Source organism: Pocillopora verrucosa, chromosome 4 (assembly GCF_036669915.1).
Source record: "Pocillopora verrucosa isolate sample1 chromosome 4, ASM3666991v2, whole genome shotgun sequence".
Classification (NCBI taxonomy): domain Eukaryota; kingdom Metazoa; phylum Cnidaria; class Anthozoa; order Scleractinia; family Pocilloporidae; genus Pocillopora; species Pocillopora verrucosa.
The window spans coordinates 23,128,981-23,147,267 of NC_089315.1; the positions used below are offsets into that span (position 1 = coordinate 23,128,981).

At 37.6% G+C, this 18,287-nt stretch overlaps 2 protein-coding genes across 2 annotated transcripts; one reads left to right on the forward strand and one right to left on the reverse strand.

Annotated features, from left to right (window-relative positions):
• The first annotated feature begins 1,621 nt into the window (after positions 1-1,621).
• LOC131778792 (ADP-ribosyl cyclase/cyclic ADP-ribose hydrolase) lies at positions 1,622-6,778 on the forward strand. Its single transcript, XM_059095241.2, has 9 exons — positions 1,622-1,814; positions 1,900-2,018; positions 2,939-3,618; positions 3,838-3,926; positions 4,008-4,125; positions 4,403-4,500; positions 4,806-4,898; positions 5,990-6,076; positions 6,301-6,778. The coding sequence occupies exons 2-9, from the start codon at positions 1,958-1,960 to the stop codon at positions 6,389-6,391; spliced, it is 1,317 nt and encodes a 438-aa protein (XP_058951224.1). The 5' UTR covers positions 1,622-1,814; positions 1,900-1,957; the 3' UTR covers positions 6,392-6,778.
• Positions 6,779-7,156: 378 nt separating this feature from the next.
• Positions 7,157-17,474, reverse strand: LOC131778791 (glycine receptor subunit alpha-2). The gene is made up of 10 exons (XM_059095240.2): positions 17,335-17,474; positions 14,276-14,412; positions 13,359-13,426; positions 12,699-12,925; positions 11,948-12,030; positions 11,720-11,854; positions 10,393-10,457; positions 9,613-9,762; positions 9,153-9,305; positions 7,157-8,772 (listed from the first exon to the last, which is right to left on the reverse strand). The coding sequence occupies exons 1-10, from the start codon at positions 17,412-17,414 to the stop codon at positions 8,488-8,490; spliced, it is 1,383 nt and encodes a 460-aa protein (XP_058951223.1). The 5' UTR covers positions 17,415-17,474; the 3' UTR covers positions 7,157-8,487.
• Positions 17,475-18,287: the final 813 nt, after the last annotated feature.

The following is an 18,287-nucleotide window of genomic DNA, read 5'->3' on the forward strand; positions in this document are numbered from 1 at the left end:
AAAAATGCTGCAATCTGATTGGCTTTGCCACTCGCTACTATTCTGTGATGAAGAGTGAATAAAGGAAAGTGTTTGTTAACAAGATTCGATAATAAAAAAGAAAGGGGATGTCCTGTCCTTACAAAATAAAAATTGCTTATCAGCTCTCAATTTTTTATGCTTAATGCTGATCCGGGCTTCACCCTTATGCGATAAACAATTTACCTCTATAAAAGTTCTGTATTTGGTTAAATGGTTTTTTTGTTCATTTCTTTATTTCCACTTAGTATCGATTGATTGAAACAGCTCTTGATTACAGCTATTTTTTTTTTTATTTAAGAAGGCTAAGTTAAAACAACTGAATGAAAAATAGTTGACGGGAAGAGACGCTGACTGAGTGGAGCTCCTTGTTCATTCAGTGGGCATAAAACTCGTTTTAAATAATCTTTTATCCACTATTTACTTTTAAAACTACAGTTATGCTCTTAAACATGAGTCTTTATATTAAAAACTCCATCTACAATCGGTGGCAAAACGCCACGGACCCTTCATGCTTTCCTTTCTGGTTGCATTGCTTTTCACCACCTCCCCCTTACCTTTCCACCCGTGACACAATTTTGATTTTTCTCGATTTCAACTTGGGAAAGGTCATAAGACATTACGATCATGAAATTAACCGTCACTTGATGAAGAGACCAGACAATAAAAGCAGATGCGCAATGCCTCCTGGGAAGATGCTCTAATCCTCCTCCGCAGAAGTTCAACATTGTTCGGGATGGGGGAAAGGGGCATAGCGACGTTAAAATCTCATCATTTGGCGTATTTTTTTCTTTTTCGCGGCAAGAGCTCACCACGTGACTTGCAAATAACTGCTTCCAAATAATGGTCAACTCATGCGTACACCTCTAAAAAATGTTGTGTATTTGCAGCAGATCTTTATCTCTTCATACCGAGTGCTGTTCACGCTCGTCCGTGGAGAATGAGAGATCGCTACTCCAAGCTGTCAGAGAGTGATTCCCGAAGACAATTATGAAAAACAAACTTGCAGATAAATGATTTCCTTAGCCTTAGAAAAATAGATTATGTACTTGCCGCTGGCTAATCGAGACACTAATCAATCTTGTCTATTAATTAATATTGAAAAATTTGACACAGAAATAAAAGGAACAACTGAGAATGTGATGGAATCTGAGGGGAAACGCTGATTAAATCTTCACCTTGTTGACCAATCAAAATCCGTTGACGATTCATCAAAGGCTGAAAAATATGAGTAACAAATCTGTTAACAGACAACAACATTACTGAGTTTTTTATAGCGTTGTCATATCGAAAAAAAGTCATACTTCCTCTTGAATTCAAACATTTATTTCTTTAACGCGAAGAAAGATATTGCGTGCCACGATGTAACCCTACTGAGCTTGCTTCGTATCATGGTCGTCTCTGAATTGCGAATGATTCTTCTTGTTCCCCAGAACTTCTTTACGTTATAGAATCGAAGTTAAAACCGATCAGAGAATTCCTTTTTATTTGTTCAGTTTCAAACGACGATTTTTTCCACATGCAACTGACACTCGATGATAGCCAAACCTGTTTATTTGGCTGGTACCTGTTCATTTGTGACTCCACACAACAAAGCCATGAAAAAACTTCGTTCTCGACAATGGCTGACGATCAACTCTAACTTGTAAAGAAAAATCGACGACACTCTATTACAAATTTATAGACCAGCATAGTCTATCTACATCTCGCAGAGAATTTATAGTGATTTGCATCGCACCGTAAGGTCATGAAATGAAAGCCTGTTATTATTCGTAATCATAACACGAAAGATTTCAGTAAGTACCTAATAACGGACCTTTAGTCTATCCCATTCATTTTACAACCATAACGCATACGTGAAAAAATGCTTTTCCTCAACAGGTAAGCACCGTATTTCAACAAGCGTTTCCGTCTTCTGGACACCAGTTGGAGTGTAGCCATGACTTTATGGAGCGCATTTCCCAGCATATTTCTCTTACAGTTGTGTCTTGTCTGTACAGGTATGGCACCTTGTGATATCAATTATAGAAGTGTTTATCTGACCGAATTATTGCAATAAAAGCAAGCCCGGCATTCGACCTTCTGATCCGCATTTGAACTTATGAAACAACTCGATTCGTTGGTGATATTTAAGACCGCCCCCGTAGGCTTTGATTACCGGTTGACTGGCAGGAGGTATCAGTGTGATAATGTTTATTCAAAAACAAACTCGTTGCTTATCGTCGAGAGTATCACTTTGTAGATATCATATATAGTGTAATTAATACCCTTTCGGTTATTCATACAAATTGGCAATTGGAGCTACAGAAGCTCGGTTAACAACACGGAAAAAGGAGGGTTGTTTGCTTCTCTTCAATTATGCCATCGGTGACCTATTCTGACGCGACTTTGTCATGGTTGTATTGACCCCGGTTAGGATAACAAAAATCGTTTGTATGGTCGAATAATATTATTGACATCAATTTTCATGTTGCTGTTGTGTCTTGGATTTCTTGAATCACGATAATGTTAGCTCGGCTGTACTTAAATTCCTAATAATATTAAATCCTCTTCATTTACTCATGTCAAATATCCTCACTATCTGAGAAGTCTATCGTGAGCATTTTTGCAATTGTTGTTGTTTTTAACCTGTCAGTGTCAGTGTAGCTATATCCATTTCAGATGAAATGGGTAGAATGCGTATTTCTTGACAAGTTAGCGAAAGCTTAAGAAATAAAACAAACGAAAGATAAAGACCTTTTCCTCGAACTTGCACGCATTGTCACAACCAAAAGGCAAAATCCTCACGGCTGAAAAACATTTATTTCTAGGTCCTAGGAAAAAAAATCCTCAACCTTTTTACCTAGAAAAGCCTTCTTGTTATGGCGCTATTATGATCTAAAATTGTTTGAAATGATATTTATGCACTCCATGCCTTTAGATGCCAGGCACATATCACTACACAGTAAAAGAAAAGCAAGATCCCAAAGTGGACAAGTCCAGAACACTACTGCTCCTCTATTCCCACAAGAGCCCAGCACTGAATGGCCGAGTGCTCAAACCAGCAAAAGACGCCTGATTCCCCTGTCTTTCGCAAATCGTGCGTATCAAAATACTTTCAATCAGCCGCTGTTTTACAGCAGACAAAATAACTGGCTTGCAAAGCGATACAACAATTTATGGGGGAGATACCCTATAGGCAGTATCAGTACATATCATCCACCGTTATTACCTCAAGGTTACAACATGGCTCAAAATCCAGGATCGAGAAATCGGTTAGCAAAAGCAACGAAACTTCGGAATAACGCTGATGAAGACACGAAATTTGTAGAGGGAAGAATTCAAGAATATTACGACCAGAGAATTAACAGGAACAGGAACAAATGGATGTTTAAGCCAATCGGAGGTACCACCCTGCACCTGAAAGAAATCTTCTTGGGAAGGTGCTGGGATTTTATTGAAAATAGGGGAAAAGATCTTGAAAACCCGTCCAAAGTGGATTGTAACGAGTTATGGGAAACGTTTTCGAAGAGTTTTGCCTTTAAAGGGCCCTGTGATGTTACTTCCAAGGATTATGCACTCTTCTTCGACTTATATGACGAGAAACCGCTGAACGACAAAGTAAGTGCCTTAATGTGCTTTCAGTCAACTTCTTTCTCTTTATTTTATGATTAAATGAAATCACGAAAGTGACGTGGAGGTGCCAATTTCATCGTGCACTCACTCTCCAATGAATTAGAAATTATGTTGACAGTTATCGCAGACATAGTTTCTCAAAAGGCCTACTGATTCATTATCCTTTCGTTTGTTAAACCTGCTTATTATTCGTGTGTTTTGCAGGTCATGTTTTGGTCGGGAACCAGAGAACTAACACATGCGTACACCAGACTGTACGACAGATTTACAACCTTAGAGGATACATTAGCAGGGTAAGAATAACCAAAACATGTTTTCCTGAATCCAGCTCTCTCTAAACATTCTGAACGATTTGTTCATCCTGATGCTACTAGATACTTGCTGAACGGCTTGAGATGGTGTGGCAGCAAAGAGGATCCTGGGATCGACTACAAAGAGTGTCCATACGAATGTAGCAAGCAGAAAGCATTCTGGGGTCTGGCCGCCGCAAAGGTAAACATTTTATGTAAACACTTGAGCATTGTGGTCTTCCAGTTTTTCTTAAAAGGATACTCGCAGTTTTACTGAGTTCGTTTGTATCATCCAATGCCTCGATGCCCCCCTCCCTCTCCCTCCCCTTGTAAAAATTAGGGAAAAACTCAAAGCTTTCCAAATTTTGACCCTATCAAATTGATATTTAGTAACCCAGACTGGTCTTAAATTAAATAAATGGCTTTTAAAATAGTACCTTGCATAAATCTAGGTAAAATTTTTGTTTTTCTTCCAACAGCTGGCGAGACGAGCAAGAGGCATTGTCCACGTCATGTTAAATGGTACAAGACAGCACCTCGTGGACAGGCAGATATTTCCTTCATTCATGGACGACAGGTTAGATATCTCCTTTGTTTTCTAACCATAGATACTATTCGCCACAAAAGCCTGTATTTTAGTCAATAAAAAAGAAAAAATGAGCGGGGAAATTGTTCTTACTGGTGTCCGATGAATCTATGGGAAATCAAAGTAGTGCCAAATCAGGATCTGTTGGCAAATACAAGCATTATTTAAATAAACCTTGCACATAACTTGGTCAAGCATAGAGTATGGATGCTATTGGAGAAGGTCAGTAAAACGGAAGTTACTAGTTGATATCCACTTCACACAACTAATTATACCTAGTAATATTATTTTCACAGTTATTTAGCAGAGAATCAGCTGTCAAGTCTTCCAGTACGGGATGTCAAAGAGTTTAGAATTCTTGTGGGCCATACTCTTCATCACAAATCTCTGTGAGTAAATACAATTTCAGCTGCACTGAAAGATCGTTCCCAGCCTGCAGTTCAAGCGTTTAATCAGGGAAGCAAGTTAGCGTTGGAGGCCACCCTATTTGATCTTTTGAAATTTTTATCTCTCCCTACCTCTACCTAAAAAATTCAGCATTGTGGCACAGCAAGGGTTTACCTCAGTGTAAGAACCTGGGAGAACCTTTGTTTTTTCTTAATTATTTTCATAGGCTCTATTGTTTTGACTTGTTTGTTCCATTTGTTCTACGTCACTCTTTACACCACTCTTTTCTTACACTAAAAGGAGGCAAAGTTATCACGAAAAAAGTACTGAGTGCTCTTAAAAATACAGCAGGCTCGGGTGTCTCATTTTCTTATTCCTACAAACTCTTTTATTGAGGCACAAGGGTAAACGACACTGATAACTTAAGTTTCAATCTAAATTCCATTTTGATTCCCGACATCCAAACAAACTCTAGGATACAAACAACTTCAATTCTTCGAATAACTAATGAGTTTCATGAATCATATTTCCTTACGTGAAAAATAGAGACACTTTTTCAGCTCTACCTCTATCATGTGTTGGTAGGCTTGAGTCTTTTTGTTAACCATTCGGTGGCTGAATGGTAGCGCTGAATCGTGCAATTAAAAGAAAAGAATCTCTCTCTCAAAGGTGTTAGTCACTTACCTCTTGCGTAAACCGAATCTGAAATGTTTCTTTTGTAGGTTACGTTAGAAACGTCTTCCAAACTTATTTTGTTCTGAAGTCCCTTCTGTTAAACAAGCGAAGGTGTTATAAATTCCTAACGAGGGTACACTTAAAATGATAATGTGAAATTATTTTCTTATTATCATGTGTCGATCCTGGTGCTTTTATCAAAGATTATTCTTATCACTCAATGTTAATGTCTTGCACTTTCAGGGTGCTTCAACGTTATGCTGACTTATTGTGCGGGCGTTGTGTGCATAATGCTTTGTGCGCGATCTGACACGTGTTTTGCATGAGGAGGCATGGGTTGAGCGTAGAGGGCGTTGATTGTCTGTGTTACGTGAATCGTATTAAAACAATCTGAGACTGTAATTTATCTCCTTTTCAGGGAAAGGTGCGATAGCTTGACTATTTTAGAGTTGCAGAATCGAGCCAAGGCAAGGGGACTGAAGACAACATGTTTTGATAATCCATAGTAAGTAAAATATTGCAAAAGGATACAATATCTCCAGCACCGTTCATGTTGTTTTTCAGTAACTTTTTAAGATTAAGCCAGTCCAACGAAAACATCCAGTTTTACTGGTCCACTTAAAAGATAATTAGATGATTTTTGCTTCTCTAACAATGACAATACCAGAAAATTATTGAGATATGATTACCTTCTTTCTTTAATTTTTCGTTTCCGATTTTTCTCTTCAGCTTTATTCGACATCTTCTGTGCTTAGACAACCCAGGGGATCCTTTGTGTCTTTTCAAGGTTTATGACCAAGATGTGTTGCCGGAGAAATAAATTTTTAAGTCGGGAAGTTCGTTGGTGTCTTATTGTCTTTAACGCACGCCTCATTGACTCGCATTTCTACTCGCCTCTACGGGGCTGGAAAAAATAGCGTGCGACTCGTAAAATATCCGCACGTGTTATGTGTTTAACCATCAAATAAAGTACATGTATTTAAAATGTCATCATAGACTAGAGGTTTTGTGTTGTGCAAGCAGAAGCCCTACACTTTCCCGTATTGATGATAACAAATTTATCACACGACTTGCATATGCATTCTTGAAAGGTGGAGTGTGGCGTAAATAAAGTATTTTATCTCACATATGAAGAGGTTTCAATTGTCATATAAATAAAATATAAACAAAAGAAAAGGACCTCTGGCTGCTTCAAGTTTTATTTCTATGCAATAAATTTACTATAAATATTTGATAGCTGTAATATCTAATCGCTAACGCTACACGAATGTTCTTATATATAGCAGCAAACCTAACAACAATTATAACATAGTTAGAAAGACGAAATCAATGATTTCTTTATCATATACATTTCCCAATCGCGATTGCCTGGCCACGAAGGATTGAGTGTTAAAGCTTATGAGATTTACATGATGCTTGTCACACCAACTCTTTCGAATCGCGTCAGCAATATCAGCAATGTCAAGGAGTGAATCACACTCTTTAATTTGACTGATAAAATACATAGAAGAAAACTTGATGATTTAACCCCCGAAATTTATTTTATTTTTTGATAAAGGTCCCACTTTTAGGCGAGGATCACCCCCTCCCTCTTTTAATAAAGATAAGAGCAAAATTGTTTGACAAGTGTATCAAACTTGAAATTTTAAGATTCTTACCGGGCCACTAAATCCTTTTTTAGTACTATAAGTATTATACAAACTTTAAACTTTTTAAAGAAAAGGGTTAGTCTCCCCTCCAATAAAATAAAATCAAAGAGGTTCCAGGAATCTTTGTGTGTTAACTAGTACAAGTAATGAGTGTAAGCTAAATCATTTTAAGCACCTGTCAAATCGAAAAAGGAGACAGGAAGTTGTCAATTTTACTTGTAGGAGAAGACCCCATGTCTCCAGTTACCTAAGAAATTTTTATAGAATTTTTTCAACTGAACCAGAAATTTCGTTGATTTTAGCAATTATTGCTCGCCCACTGATCCTACTCACGAAAGCTTAATGAGTAGTTAATTATCGATTTTCTTAACAATCGATCGAAAGTCGTCTAAAGCTTGCAAAAACGGTCTACAAAGCATATAATACAAAAAGAAGTAAACGATAAAAGAGTTGTAAAACTTGCCCCAAACTACAATATCATTGTTATATAAACCTTTACAATAATAAAAACTTAAAAGTTAACAACACCCCCCAATCGTTTATAGGCTTACTAGCGTAGCATACTGAGTCGATGTTACCAGTGAACGCCTTCCTGTCAAACTCAACGAGTGTAAAGTATTACACTTTGAGATGGAAAGCTTCAGGGAAATTTCTGCATTATTTGGCCTCTATAACTTTCCTTTTACATCTGTATTTCCTTTAATAATACGATAAAAATTAGATATATCTACTCAAAGACAAAATAATACTTACGGCAACAAGGCGAAAGAACAGTTATCAAATAATTTATGAAATGCAACGATCCCTATTTTTGTTTCAATCATTCGTCGTAAAGAGAACGATGCGACGGCTTCGACTTATATCAAACATCATTTCAATCCAGTTCCCTTGTAGGAATTATTGCTATATTATAAAGTCCTAAACGTAATTTGTCGAAAATTACACGCTCCCTCCACGCTTTGTTATATTCAATCCTCAAGAAATCCACTCTGTATCTCAAAAAACTTCACATCCTCTTTGGTTACGTTCAAACTCAAGAATAAACTGGACATGCGCATCTGAATGAATTCTGACTCCAAGCGAAAAAAAACAAAAACCAGTTTCAATAAGCCTTTGGGATGATAACCATTTAAAGTACTTAGTTACGACAAAACCGCCTAACAAACGCTCAGTAAAGCAAATCCATTACCATTTAATTATGAAAAGAGAGCTATATATGACTCTCCCCTCCAACACATCTTCCACCATTCGCCACCAGAGTCTCCTCTTACAGGATTCCTCCGTAGTAGAGCCAGTAAGCGATATTCAGAAAGATAAACACCACTGGAAACAGCAGCCTGGAGAAAAACTCCACAGTATTGAGAATCCTGACATAGTGATCCTCTGATGGAGGCTTCTTGGAGCCTCGGCACTTGCCCGGTCTCGTCACAGTCTCCACCTGAGATTTCCCTGGTATCCAGACCGCCTCTTGACCTGAAGAGGGGCGGCTACCAGGCGACGGAGGCGTTTTGTCATTATCGACCAATACCTCTGCTGCTTCGGAAGCTTTGTCCTAGTAAAACATCAGCAACAAAATAGATGTCAATTTATAGTAACACTTGTAAACAGCAGATAATGTTGATTTTTATAAACTAGTTCCTATAACGTTTTGTGGTAACTAATCGTTCATAAAGCGGATGCACTAACGTGTCCAGCGGACATATTTGTTTATTGAAACAAGATGAAATAAATGGGAGAACAGTTTAATTTGAAAATGACTGATCTGGTTTGAAAATGTGTCTACCTTCTCCTAATTTAGGTAAGGCGTTCGTGGTCTTTCCCAAATGCTGGATGCATTCGGAAATACCGGAGGTTTTGCCACTAGTAACCGTTAGAAGTTTTTACACGTCATCGGCTCATTTATGAACTGTAAATGTGTTTTCATTCTCCTACCTCGTCATGTTTCTTCCTCATTGCAACCCTGTTTCGCTCTTCCTCTCGCTGCTTGAACACCAGATAAGACACAAAGGCGTATTCCAAGATGGCGGAAAACACGAACAGAAAGCACATCATAAGAAACCATTCCAAGGACTTAACGTACGAAACCTGAAACGCACAATAAAAACTTTTTATTCATATACTCCTCACGATCAAGAAATCTCCGACATATTGCTAACCACGTCCTATTGGAAGAGGGTAATGGCTTTTAAGGCTAAAAATTTTTCTGTTACGGCTAACAAAAACATTCAAAACTGATTTCAATTATTTCTAAAAGTTAGTGATTAATTTACAGTCTTCTAAAACATATTTACTAGCCCGATTTTATCATTCAGGCAACAAGGGTAATTTCAGATCGAGCCGCCGTTGGTTGATATAAGGAAACTATCCTGAAAGCCAAAGAATGAAAATGTACCTTTGGTAGAGAAGTCCTGGCACTACCAATCAGCGTTGCCATGGTAAGAACAGTAGTTATTCCCATGGCAATCCTGGCGGCGGTTTGTTCGCGATCAACCCAGAAACTGACCCAAGCCAGGACCACAATTAAGTAACACGGCAAGTAAATCTGCGAAATTGTAAACCATCAGTTTATGAGGCTAAAGAACAAAATTGGTTTGCCAGATCTCAAGGATAAATCACTGTTGGGCTGAAGTCGGTCGTGAACTATCCTGTGAAATTTTTGACGCATTCAGCCCACCAAATGTTTGTTTAACCGTTTAAACCCAGGAGGGTTACTGGCATCTAATTCCTCTCTAAGGTTTCACGGCTGAATCAAACATTAGGCTCATGAGAATTAAGGAAATGAGCGCAAACTTGAATTGTTCTTTATTTATAGATAAATTTTCCTTGTCGGTGCCATGCTGAGTTTAGGATGTAAAGTGCCAAGGACTTTAATTTGGCCGGACGTAAACGTCAGTAAAACACAACTTTTCTTCAATCACTTGATCTCGCATAATATTAATACTAATTACTAAAGGACCTGTCTTTATTTATTGTCTAATGGGGAGGGGGGGTGGAGGGTTAAATAATTTCCTGGGGAAACGGAGGGGGGGGGTCATTCGTCGTCAACATAGTATAAAAGGGGAAGTATAGGAAATTGACTGCCGATCAACTGCCAATGACGAGGGATCATAAGAATATTTGAGAGCCTTTCTCATTATAACTCTCCAGAAAGAAAATTCATTTCGGTTCATACCTGAATCATGTGGAATCCCAATCGACGAGTCAAATCAAATTGAATAGTTAAGAGTGAGTAAGTTCCTGTAACACACAAACATACGTGTTTAGTGGATAAGTAGTGGGTTTGGTACACTGATGGCTTACTTCTAGTAAAATATGTTAAACGACCTTCAGTTTTATCTGTAGTTGCAAGCTGTTACATTCCTTTCTTTGTCATTTTGGTCAGACCTGCTCAAAGCCACTCGTTTGTTTACTCGTGCGAAAGCAGCAAATGCAAACTAGTACCACTTAGACACTTCAACCCTGAAACCCATATGAGTGATTGGCTTCTAATTCCTCATTACAGTATCCTTGAATCAAATGTAAAGGTCATGAGAACAAAGAAAATTATCACTTATTTAGGACGCTCCTGGAAAAAACAAACAAATAAAAAAATTTTCCTTTTCCATAGAAAATGTAAAAAGAACAGTGCGACGAACATGAATACCAATGTAAGAGTGTAGAGGTATTTTGGTATTATCAACTGACTTGATAAGGTAAATTGGCCAACGGTGCTGAAGAGTTTCAAACAAGAGTTTCGGTGGCCGATATCGATTATCAACTCAGTTGATAATAGCAAATTACCTCTCTACGACGCAGCACCAAAGTTTCCCTAGATACTTTCCCCCTTTATAAAAGTGTATAAAGGATAAAGCTCTTAGACGCAGTTGATGGATTTTCACATGCATACAGAGTCACATACATTTATTTCCTTTTAAGGCAAACATGTCTGCATGTTTTGCATTATGAACGCAGTGTTAAATAATGGTAATTGAACTGAGTGGAGTGCAATTTGGGCTGAAATCATACGTGTGATTTCAAAATCGAACGAACGCACAGCACGAGTTCGATTTGAAATCACAAGTATGATTTCAGACCAAAATTGCACGGCACAAGGTTCAATTACCACTTTATTGCATCCATTTTGAAATCGCCCAAATATAGGCCTTGGTCAGTTCAAAAATTTCATTGATGCAGTACTGAGCTAGCTTGAAATTAAATTCATCCATTTTTGGGGGGGGAAAAACAAGAGTTTTGGAAACAAAGGTTGCAGAATTTGCCACATGATACTCTTTGTCTTTCATTTTCCTGCAATTAGATTGGTTACTTTTTACAAGCCTTGAAATCTGATTGGTCGTTTTGTTTTCAGTGTGGCCTCCTCATTGGCTGGGAAAATGATGCGATTTATTCGTGAATAAATCGCTCCAATTAGAGCCAATCAGATTACAGGGGCCACCACCGATTTCAAAATGGGTATAATAAAGCGCGTAAAAGCTTTCAGACGTCAAAAGATAATATCGTACCAGTCGAGAAGTCCTCAGTGTCTGAATAATGATCATAAGATGTCAAAGTGTAGCTGGGGATCTGAATTTTGTCTGACACCGTCACAGGGTTTTTGTGATACCATTGAAGGATCAACTCTTGATCATCGTAACTGACTGAGTAACACAAAGAACAGCTGGTTAGCAACATTTAAGCATCCATAGATTCAGGAATACAAGATACAGTTAAAAAAATTGAATATCACTTACAAGCTTCAATGTTTAGATAACATTTTTGTTTATCCATTGGGAAATTTATCAGGTTCATCGGGCACTGTGATGTTATTTTCAGCCTTTAAGAAGACAAAAAATACAGATACTATAAGCATAATGAGCTACAGGCAAATCATTTGCTTGGTTTCTTCGCTCAGCATCCATATAATGAAGTTATCAATAGCGGGTAAAAAGAGAAAGTCTGCACATGCGCTAACTGACCAGCATAGGTATCCCGGATGTAGTTTATATGCCTCTTGTAGTTGTATTTGTCATTTACGGTCGTTAATTTCCTAATACCCGACTTCTCTCCTATTTCAATAGCATTCCATTAGAAATAGATGCATTTGAACTTCACTGCAACACCTTGATCAAGTGATAATTAGGGTCTTTTAACAGATTCATGATGGAAGACTTAAAATTTGTGGTAAGATGAAACAAAAAGTGTAAAGATATGACTAGAGCCAAAAACAAATCGAGGGCGTGCCTTATCGATATCGAAGGGAAGGGTGGGTAAGTCCGACGAATATCAAGCAACGGAAAATTCGAAGAAAATTCTGAAAAAATGTATCGTTAGCAAAAAAAATTCCGTTCTTGGAGATTTGAAGCAATATTCTTGAAGTCTCTAGTTACTACAGAATTCTTCAAAAGAAGAAGTCATTCAAAACCCACAAATCATCTACCCTCTCTATTCCTAGGTAAACCCACTCCCTTACCCCCGGAGAACTTTATATTTTGTTTAGTTTACCTCATGCTATACAGAACGGCACCATCAGGCCACAGTCGGACCACTTCATTGGTGTCTGTGATGTCGTGTTTAAGCCCGTCCTTGATTCCAGGAAAATGTGTATCCGGAACCCAGATGAACTTGAGCATTTCAGGATTAAAAGCAAGTCTCTTTTTGTATCCTTTGTGGTTGTATTTCAAACGCTCGTCTTTCCAGTATTGACGGAAGTACATGATTGTCGTAAATTCCTATTTTGAGCAACATACGGATGGGCTTCATTTGATCTCTCATCACTGAACCACTTACAATTTTTTTTTCACAATTGGGTAAATTACTGGAGCTCTTATATCTTGCTTGCCTCGATATCACTTGCCCCTTTCCCCCTGATGTATAGTTTTTCCAAAAAGGAAAATCTCTATGACTCTGGAATCACCTCAAGCGGTTGAATTCTTCACAAACGCGTACAATAGAATAAGCTTCCTAAAAGAATTCCACTTTGCTCTTTATTACTTTCACGTTTGCCTCTGGTTGTGCAGAGGAATACGTAGGCTTTTTTAGAACAAATCGACCTAATATGGTCAACAATGATTAATAACAAGTTGAGAGAAGAATTGATTCGCACAACTGTTCTCTCAAGAAAACCAGAAAATTCAATCCTAAAGAAATAAAATCAAAACATACCATGTTGATTTCATCGATATCACCGATGAACTCAATGAAGACAGTCGCAGACACATTGACTGGGGGACCTGGAGAGGGATTAAAATCATCATATCCACTGTAAGAACCGTACCTCTTTGTTGATTGGTGGCTCAAACTCAAATCCAGGCCAAAACAAAGATTAAAATATTCACATGAGGACAACAAGTTGCGAGATTTGTTTGCCTAACTGTAACTAAAGAGGTTGATTCTATGCCAGTAGTATACAAGGACAACATAGGTTATGGCCACTCAGGTTACAAAGTTTTGAACCACGTGCACTTAGTATTAATATGCCAATCGCATGGCCGGGTTGGCATCCAAGATGGCGATTTGATTTGGAAGGCAATCTCGCCGTCATGCAAGTGCCAAGCTATTATGCTGGACAGAAATGACATGATTGGTTATTTTGTACCCCCGTGGAATCTTGTGACCTGATTGGCAATGCCCTGTAGTGCTCCCGTAAACTAATTATGCAGTAAGTCATCTTAAGGTAAAGGAGCGAACTTTGAATGTTCTCTTGATTAGGGTAAATTTACTAACAACATGATCCACAAACAAGCTTCGTTATAGTGAGTTCATCTTGGTCAAAATTTTTAATGTCTTTATTTGCAATGCAGTTCATCCTTCGCTTTCATTCATCCTTTCCGCGCCTCGATAACGAGTATTACTTCACTTCATCTAGAGATAAATCTCCGTGACATTAAAAGCTATTAGAGGCACACGTTTACCTAAATCTTTAACTCTTCAAACAGTGAATGCAAGAATCTCGAGGTTAGGCAGCCAGTAAACAGTCAAAACATTAGGATACAAATGGTTTGGTAGGTTGGCATATTACTGATCACTTTTTCATGTAAAAACTGATAGCTTCAGAAAGAAAAAAAAAGACTATTTCATACCTCCAAAGTTAGGGCGAAGTCTCTTGTCATAACCGTCGAGAAGATCACGTATCAGTTGGCTTACATTGAAATTACTAGATGAACTTGGCATTGACTTCGGAGTTGTCGTAGTATCAGGCTTTGCAACGGTCACGGGACTGGATCAAAAAGAAAAATATACAGATACTAGTTACTCTGTCGATGCACAGGTGACAAAAGACGTTCTAGAGGGTAAATTTATCAGCCTTATATACAAATATTTTTAATGTTTTTATTTCGAAAATATGATAACGGTTCATGATGGTCCTTTGGATTTCCACGACGAATCCTTCGACGATTTCGAGATTTTCAAACGTTTAAACATTGGGTATGCACAAACCTGCGACATTTGCGGAAACCTTCATTGTTATCAACATTATAGGACGTTTTTCGGTGAAATTGACGTACATCGCTACAAAGGCAAGATTCCGGCACATTAGTAGTTTTAAAGATTTACTCTGTATGGGAGGGTTCAATTTTGGCCGATAATAATAACAGTGCAATCTTTTCTTGGTCATGAAGAGCTTGATAAAGGTTCCCGAAAATTATTATATCCTGATCATAGTTTTTTACCGGAAGCTTGAGCTCAAATGTTGTCCTCATTGTCGAACTCGTCCGAAGAATATCTTGTTCTTTGATAATGTGATGTAAAAGACACCGAAGATGACCCTACGTTGACGTGGTTGTCACAAAAAGAAAGACGAGTTTCGGTTTACTTGTAACTGGCATCAACGTTACTCTTGCTTCATAGGAACTCAAATCTTGATAGTGCTGCGTTCACATCTACTCCGGCGCAGCAGACAGTTGCGGGCAGATGCAACGGCTCCTTTCAGTCCGCTCATTCTTTTCAAATTCATGCAAAGCCAAGACTAAACTGATGCGTGTTTAACTCGTTCCCAGTGAATCATGAGATGTGTTTTTTCGTTCTTTGCTTTCTAAAAGATACCTGATACCCTTATCATAATTTTTTAGCTGCTCTTTCGCTAAGCGTGGTCCGTGCGGCAGCCTGGGATTATCTTTAACCGTGAAGCATTACGCGCTGGTCTTGCCTGTAACTTTCTTCGGACATTTTGAATACTCTATTTCGTCCGAGCCGATTTTAAATTTGAAAATTAGTTCAAATTAGAGAGGATGGGAAAATACAATACGGCTTTGGAAAATTACTCAAATCATTAGGATTTTAATTCTCCTGATAATTTTCAACTAAGGTTTCTTTTAGTTTGTCTTGACAAACCTTCCGGCAAATCTAGATTTCGATTCACATAGTTCAAGAAAAGTCATCTCACTAAATGTAATTGAAGCGTTAATTATTTCTCATTCGGAGCTTAGGATTTCCATTAGAAGAAAAAGACAACCACAGATGAAAAAAGGAAACGTGGAATTGAAAGGTTGAGGGGTTTTTCCGTGGTAATTGGCAAGAAATTACAATGCGAAGGTCAATCAAAGCTCGACGATGAATTACTGCTAGTGATAATCGTGAATTGAAACAATTTATCAGCGAAATTAGCACCTCGCATTACAATTGGCTTGAAATAGAATGGTGTGAAAAATACTTCTCATCCCTGAAAACAACATATCTCTACAACGTGCAGCTGCTAATTAAAATAAAGTACTTATTTCGACTCCAATATCACTTAGAAACATTTTGAAATGCAAGAGCTACCAAAAAACCTATTGTCATACCATTTTAGCCAGGCGAATTCCATCAGAATAACAATGTTTATTTTACGTCGTACGACGTGTTATTCGTAGTATTTTGAAAGTATTCGCGTATAACTTGTGAAATCTTTGAATCATAATGATGTCAAATAGAAAAGTTAAGATCAAAGATAAGACAAATAATTTTATCTTGTTATCTCAAAAGAAAAGGAAGAAATTGCGTTTCGTTTAGTTTTGACTACATACAAAAAGGTCCGCGATGTTTTACATAGATTTAATTTTCAGCTATGTCAAAGCACAAGAATTGTTTTGCCAATAAAATTTGTCGGGTAACATCAATTTCTGTTTCTTAATGCGATGTTTTACTGCAAAAAAAAAAAACATTGGATCTAGATGCAACAGTTTTAATTGTACACAAAACAAGTCGATATGAAATCTTCAGTGTGGTGTTCAAAAAACAAACGAAGAATTGAATATGAGGGGAAATGACCCCTGTAGCGCCTTTCTGAAACTTTCTTCGGCACGCAAAGTGATAAACAGTTGTTTGCGATGTCCGAACAACTTTAGCAGAGAAGTGACGCTCTACCATACCCAGCTTAACTTTTGTCATATTAAACAGCACGAGCACCGAGTTGTAGGTTGTATACACATCTGACATAGAATCTAAAGAATCGTTGAAAAATGAGATAAATTTTTAAAAAGAATTGTATAGATTCTTAAGCTCAAAGCCATAGGGAGCCCAGTACATATTGGCTTCAGTTTAATTAGGCCATAGAAGTCGAGAGCAAGCCGGTTATGAAATTCCGTGGTTTCTGCCGCAATTTCTTAGTTATATGACGATATGTAAATATCCGAGCTCGCTGCCGTGTTATAATGATATGATATGATGTTGTAAGCTAAAACAACGCCCGTAATAAAGGATGAAACCAGCGGTTTTCATAACCAATCCGACAAATTTGATTCATTACAAGGTAAATATTATAGACTACATCTTAAAAAAATACTCTGCCGGTGAAAATCTGTTCAAAATATCGCAGGGAAGGAAATAGAAACAGCTGAATAATTTGTCTCTTTCGAGAATCGGACTAGTCTAACCGAATGAAATTAATTGTTGAAAATGGACAAGGAAACAAACTCATTCTACAAACAAAATTTAAGTAGGTCACGTACGCAAATTTCGGTAAATACAACGTTGTTACAAAACTTGGGAGTACACAGTGGAAATAAATATACCTTATACACATCCATTTAAACATTTCAATACACCAAGTAAAATCCGCGTCAACACGAAACGTTTTTAAAATAAAGAATATATCTTTGGCGAGGAAAGTTTAGACTAGGGACAAAAAAATTGAAATTGGAAAGGACATAGCTTCCATTACCTGGACTGATTCAATTTAACGTCCTGGGCAAGCCCGTGATTTCCCAGCAAAAAAAAAGCTGCAATAAGCTGTGGCAACATCTCTAAGGCTCTGTAGTCTTCAAACTAGGCGTTCCCTGCCTCAAATGAAGGCGATCGGGGATGCATGCATATTTAAGTTGGCGACAGGTGTGTTTTGCCGTAAAGTTTTGAATCAACACTTATTTAAATGGCTCTGCCGATTGTAATAAGGAAAGTCAATTCGGAGCCAGTAAATTGAATACATTTCGCCAAATTCGAATACTTCTGGGACACAATAACGTCTACCTAAAACGAGAATGAACTTTGTCGAAGTACTTTTTAATATAATACCATAAAAGAGGGACAGAGGTGAGGAGAAAACAAAGGAACGATGCTATATTTAAAACAATTTTTTTTCTATGGTACTGAACAACGCTTTGAGAGATATTTTGAATTAAAACATCACTTCTTGTTCTTACCCTCGAAAGAACTTTCTTGAAGAGAAAATTCCGCATAATGGGCAAGAAATAATTTTTTATGACCAAATTTATGAAATAAAACTTGTCATCCCGTTATTGATATTGAGAATCAAATTTGCAAGTACTTACCGAAGATAGTATAAACGACCAATCGAAACTGCAAAAAGCCTAAAGGTCAAGTTGTTATGAAGATTGCATAAAAATGAAGGACCTTTTACTGAAGTGAAAAATTGCTGTGAGTAGATTGCTAACATCTTAAGCATTGTTCAAAAAAGAAAAAAGTCCAATACAGATCATTTGTGGGTGGATGGAATTAAAGCCAACGAAGTGAAAAGGCAACCGAAATTTTCCGCAGACTACAAAATTGCTCAAACCCGTGGTTTTTGACCATGGTAGCGCAATTTTTTTGACTATCGGTGAAACATTTACTCGTGCTTATTAACATCAAATTTCACTCGAAATCATGTTATTACTT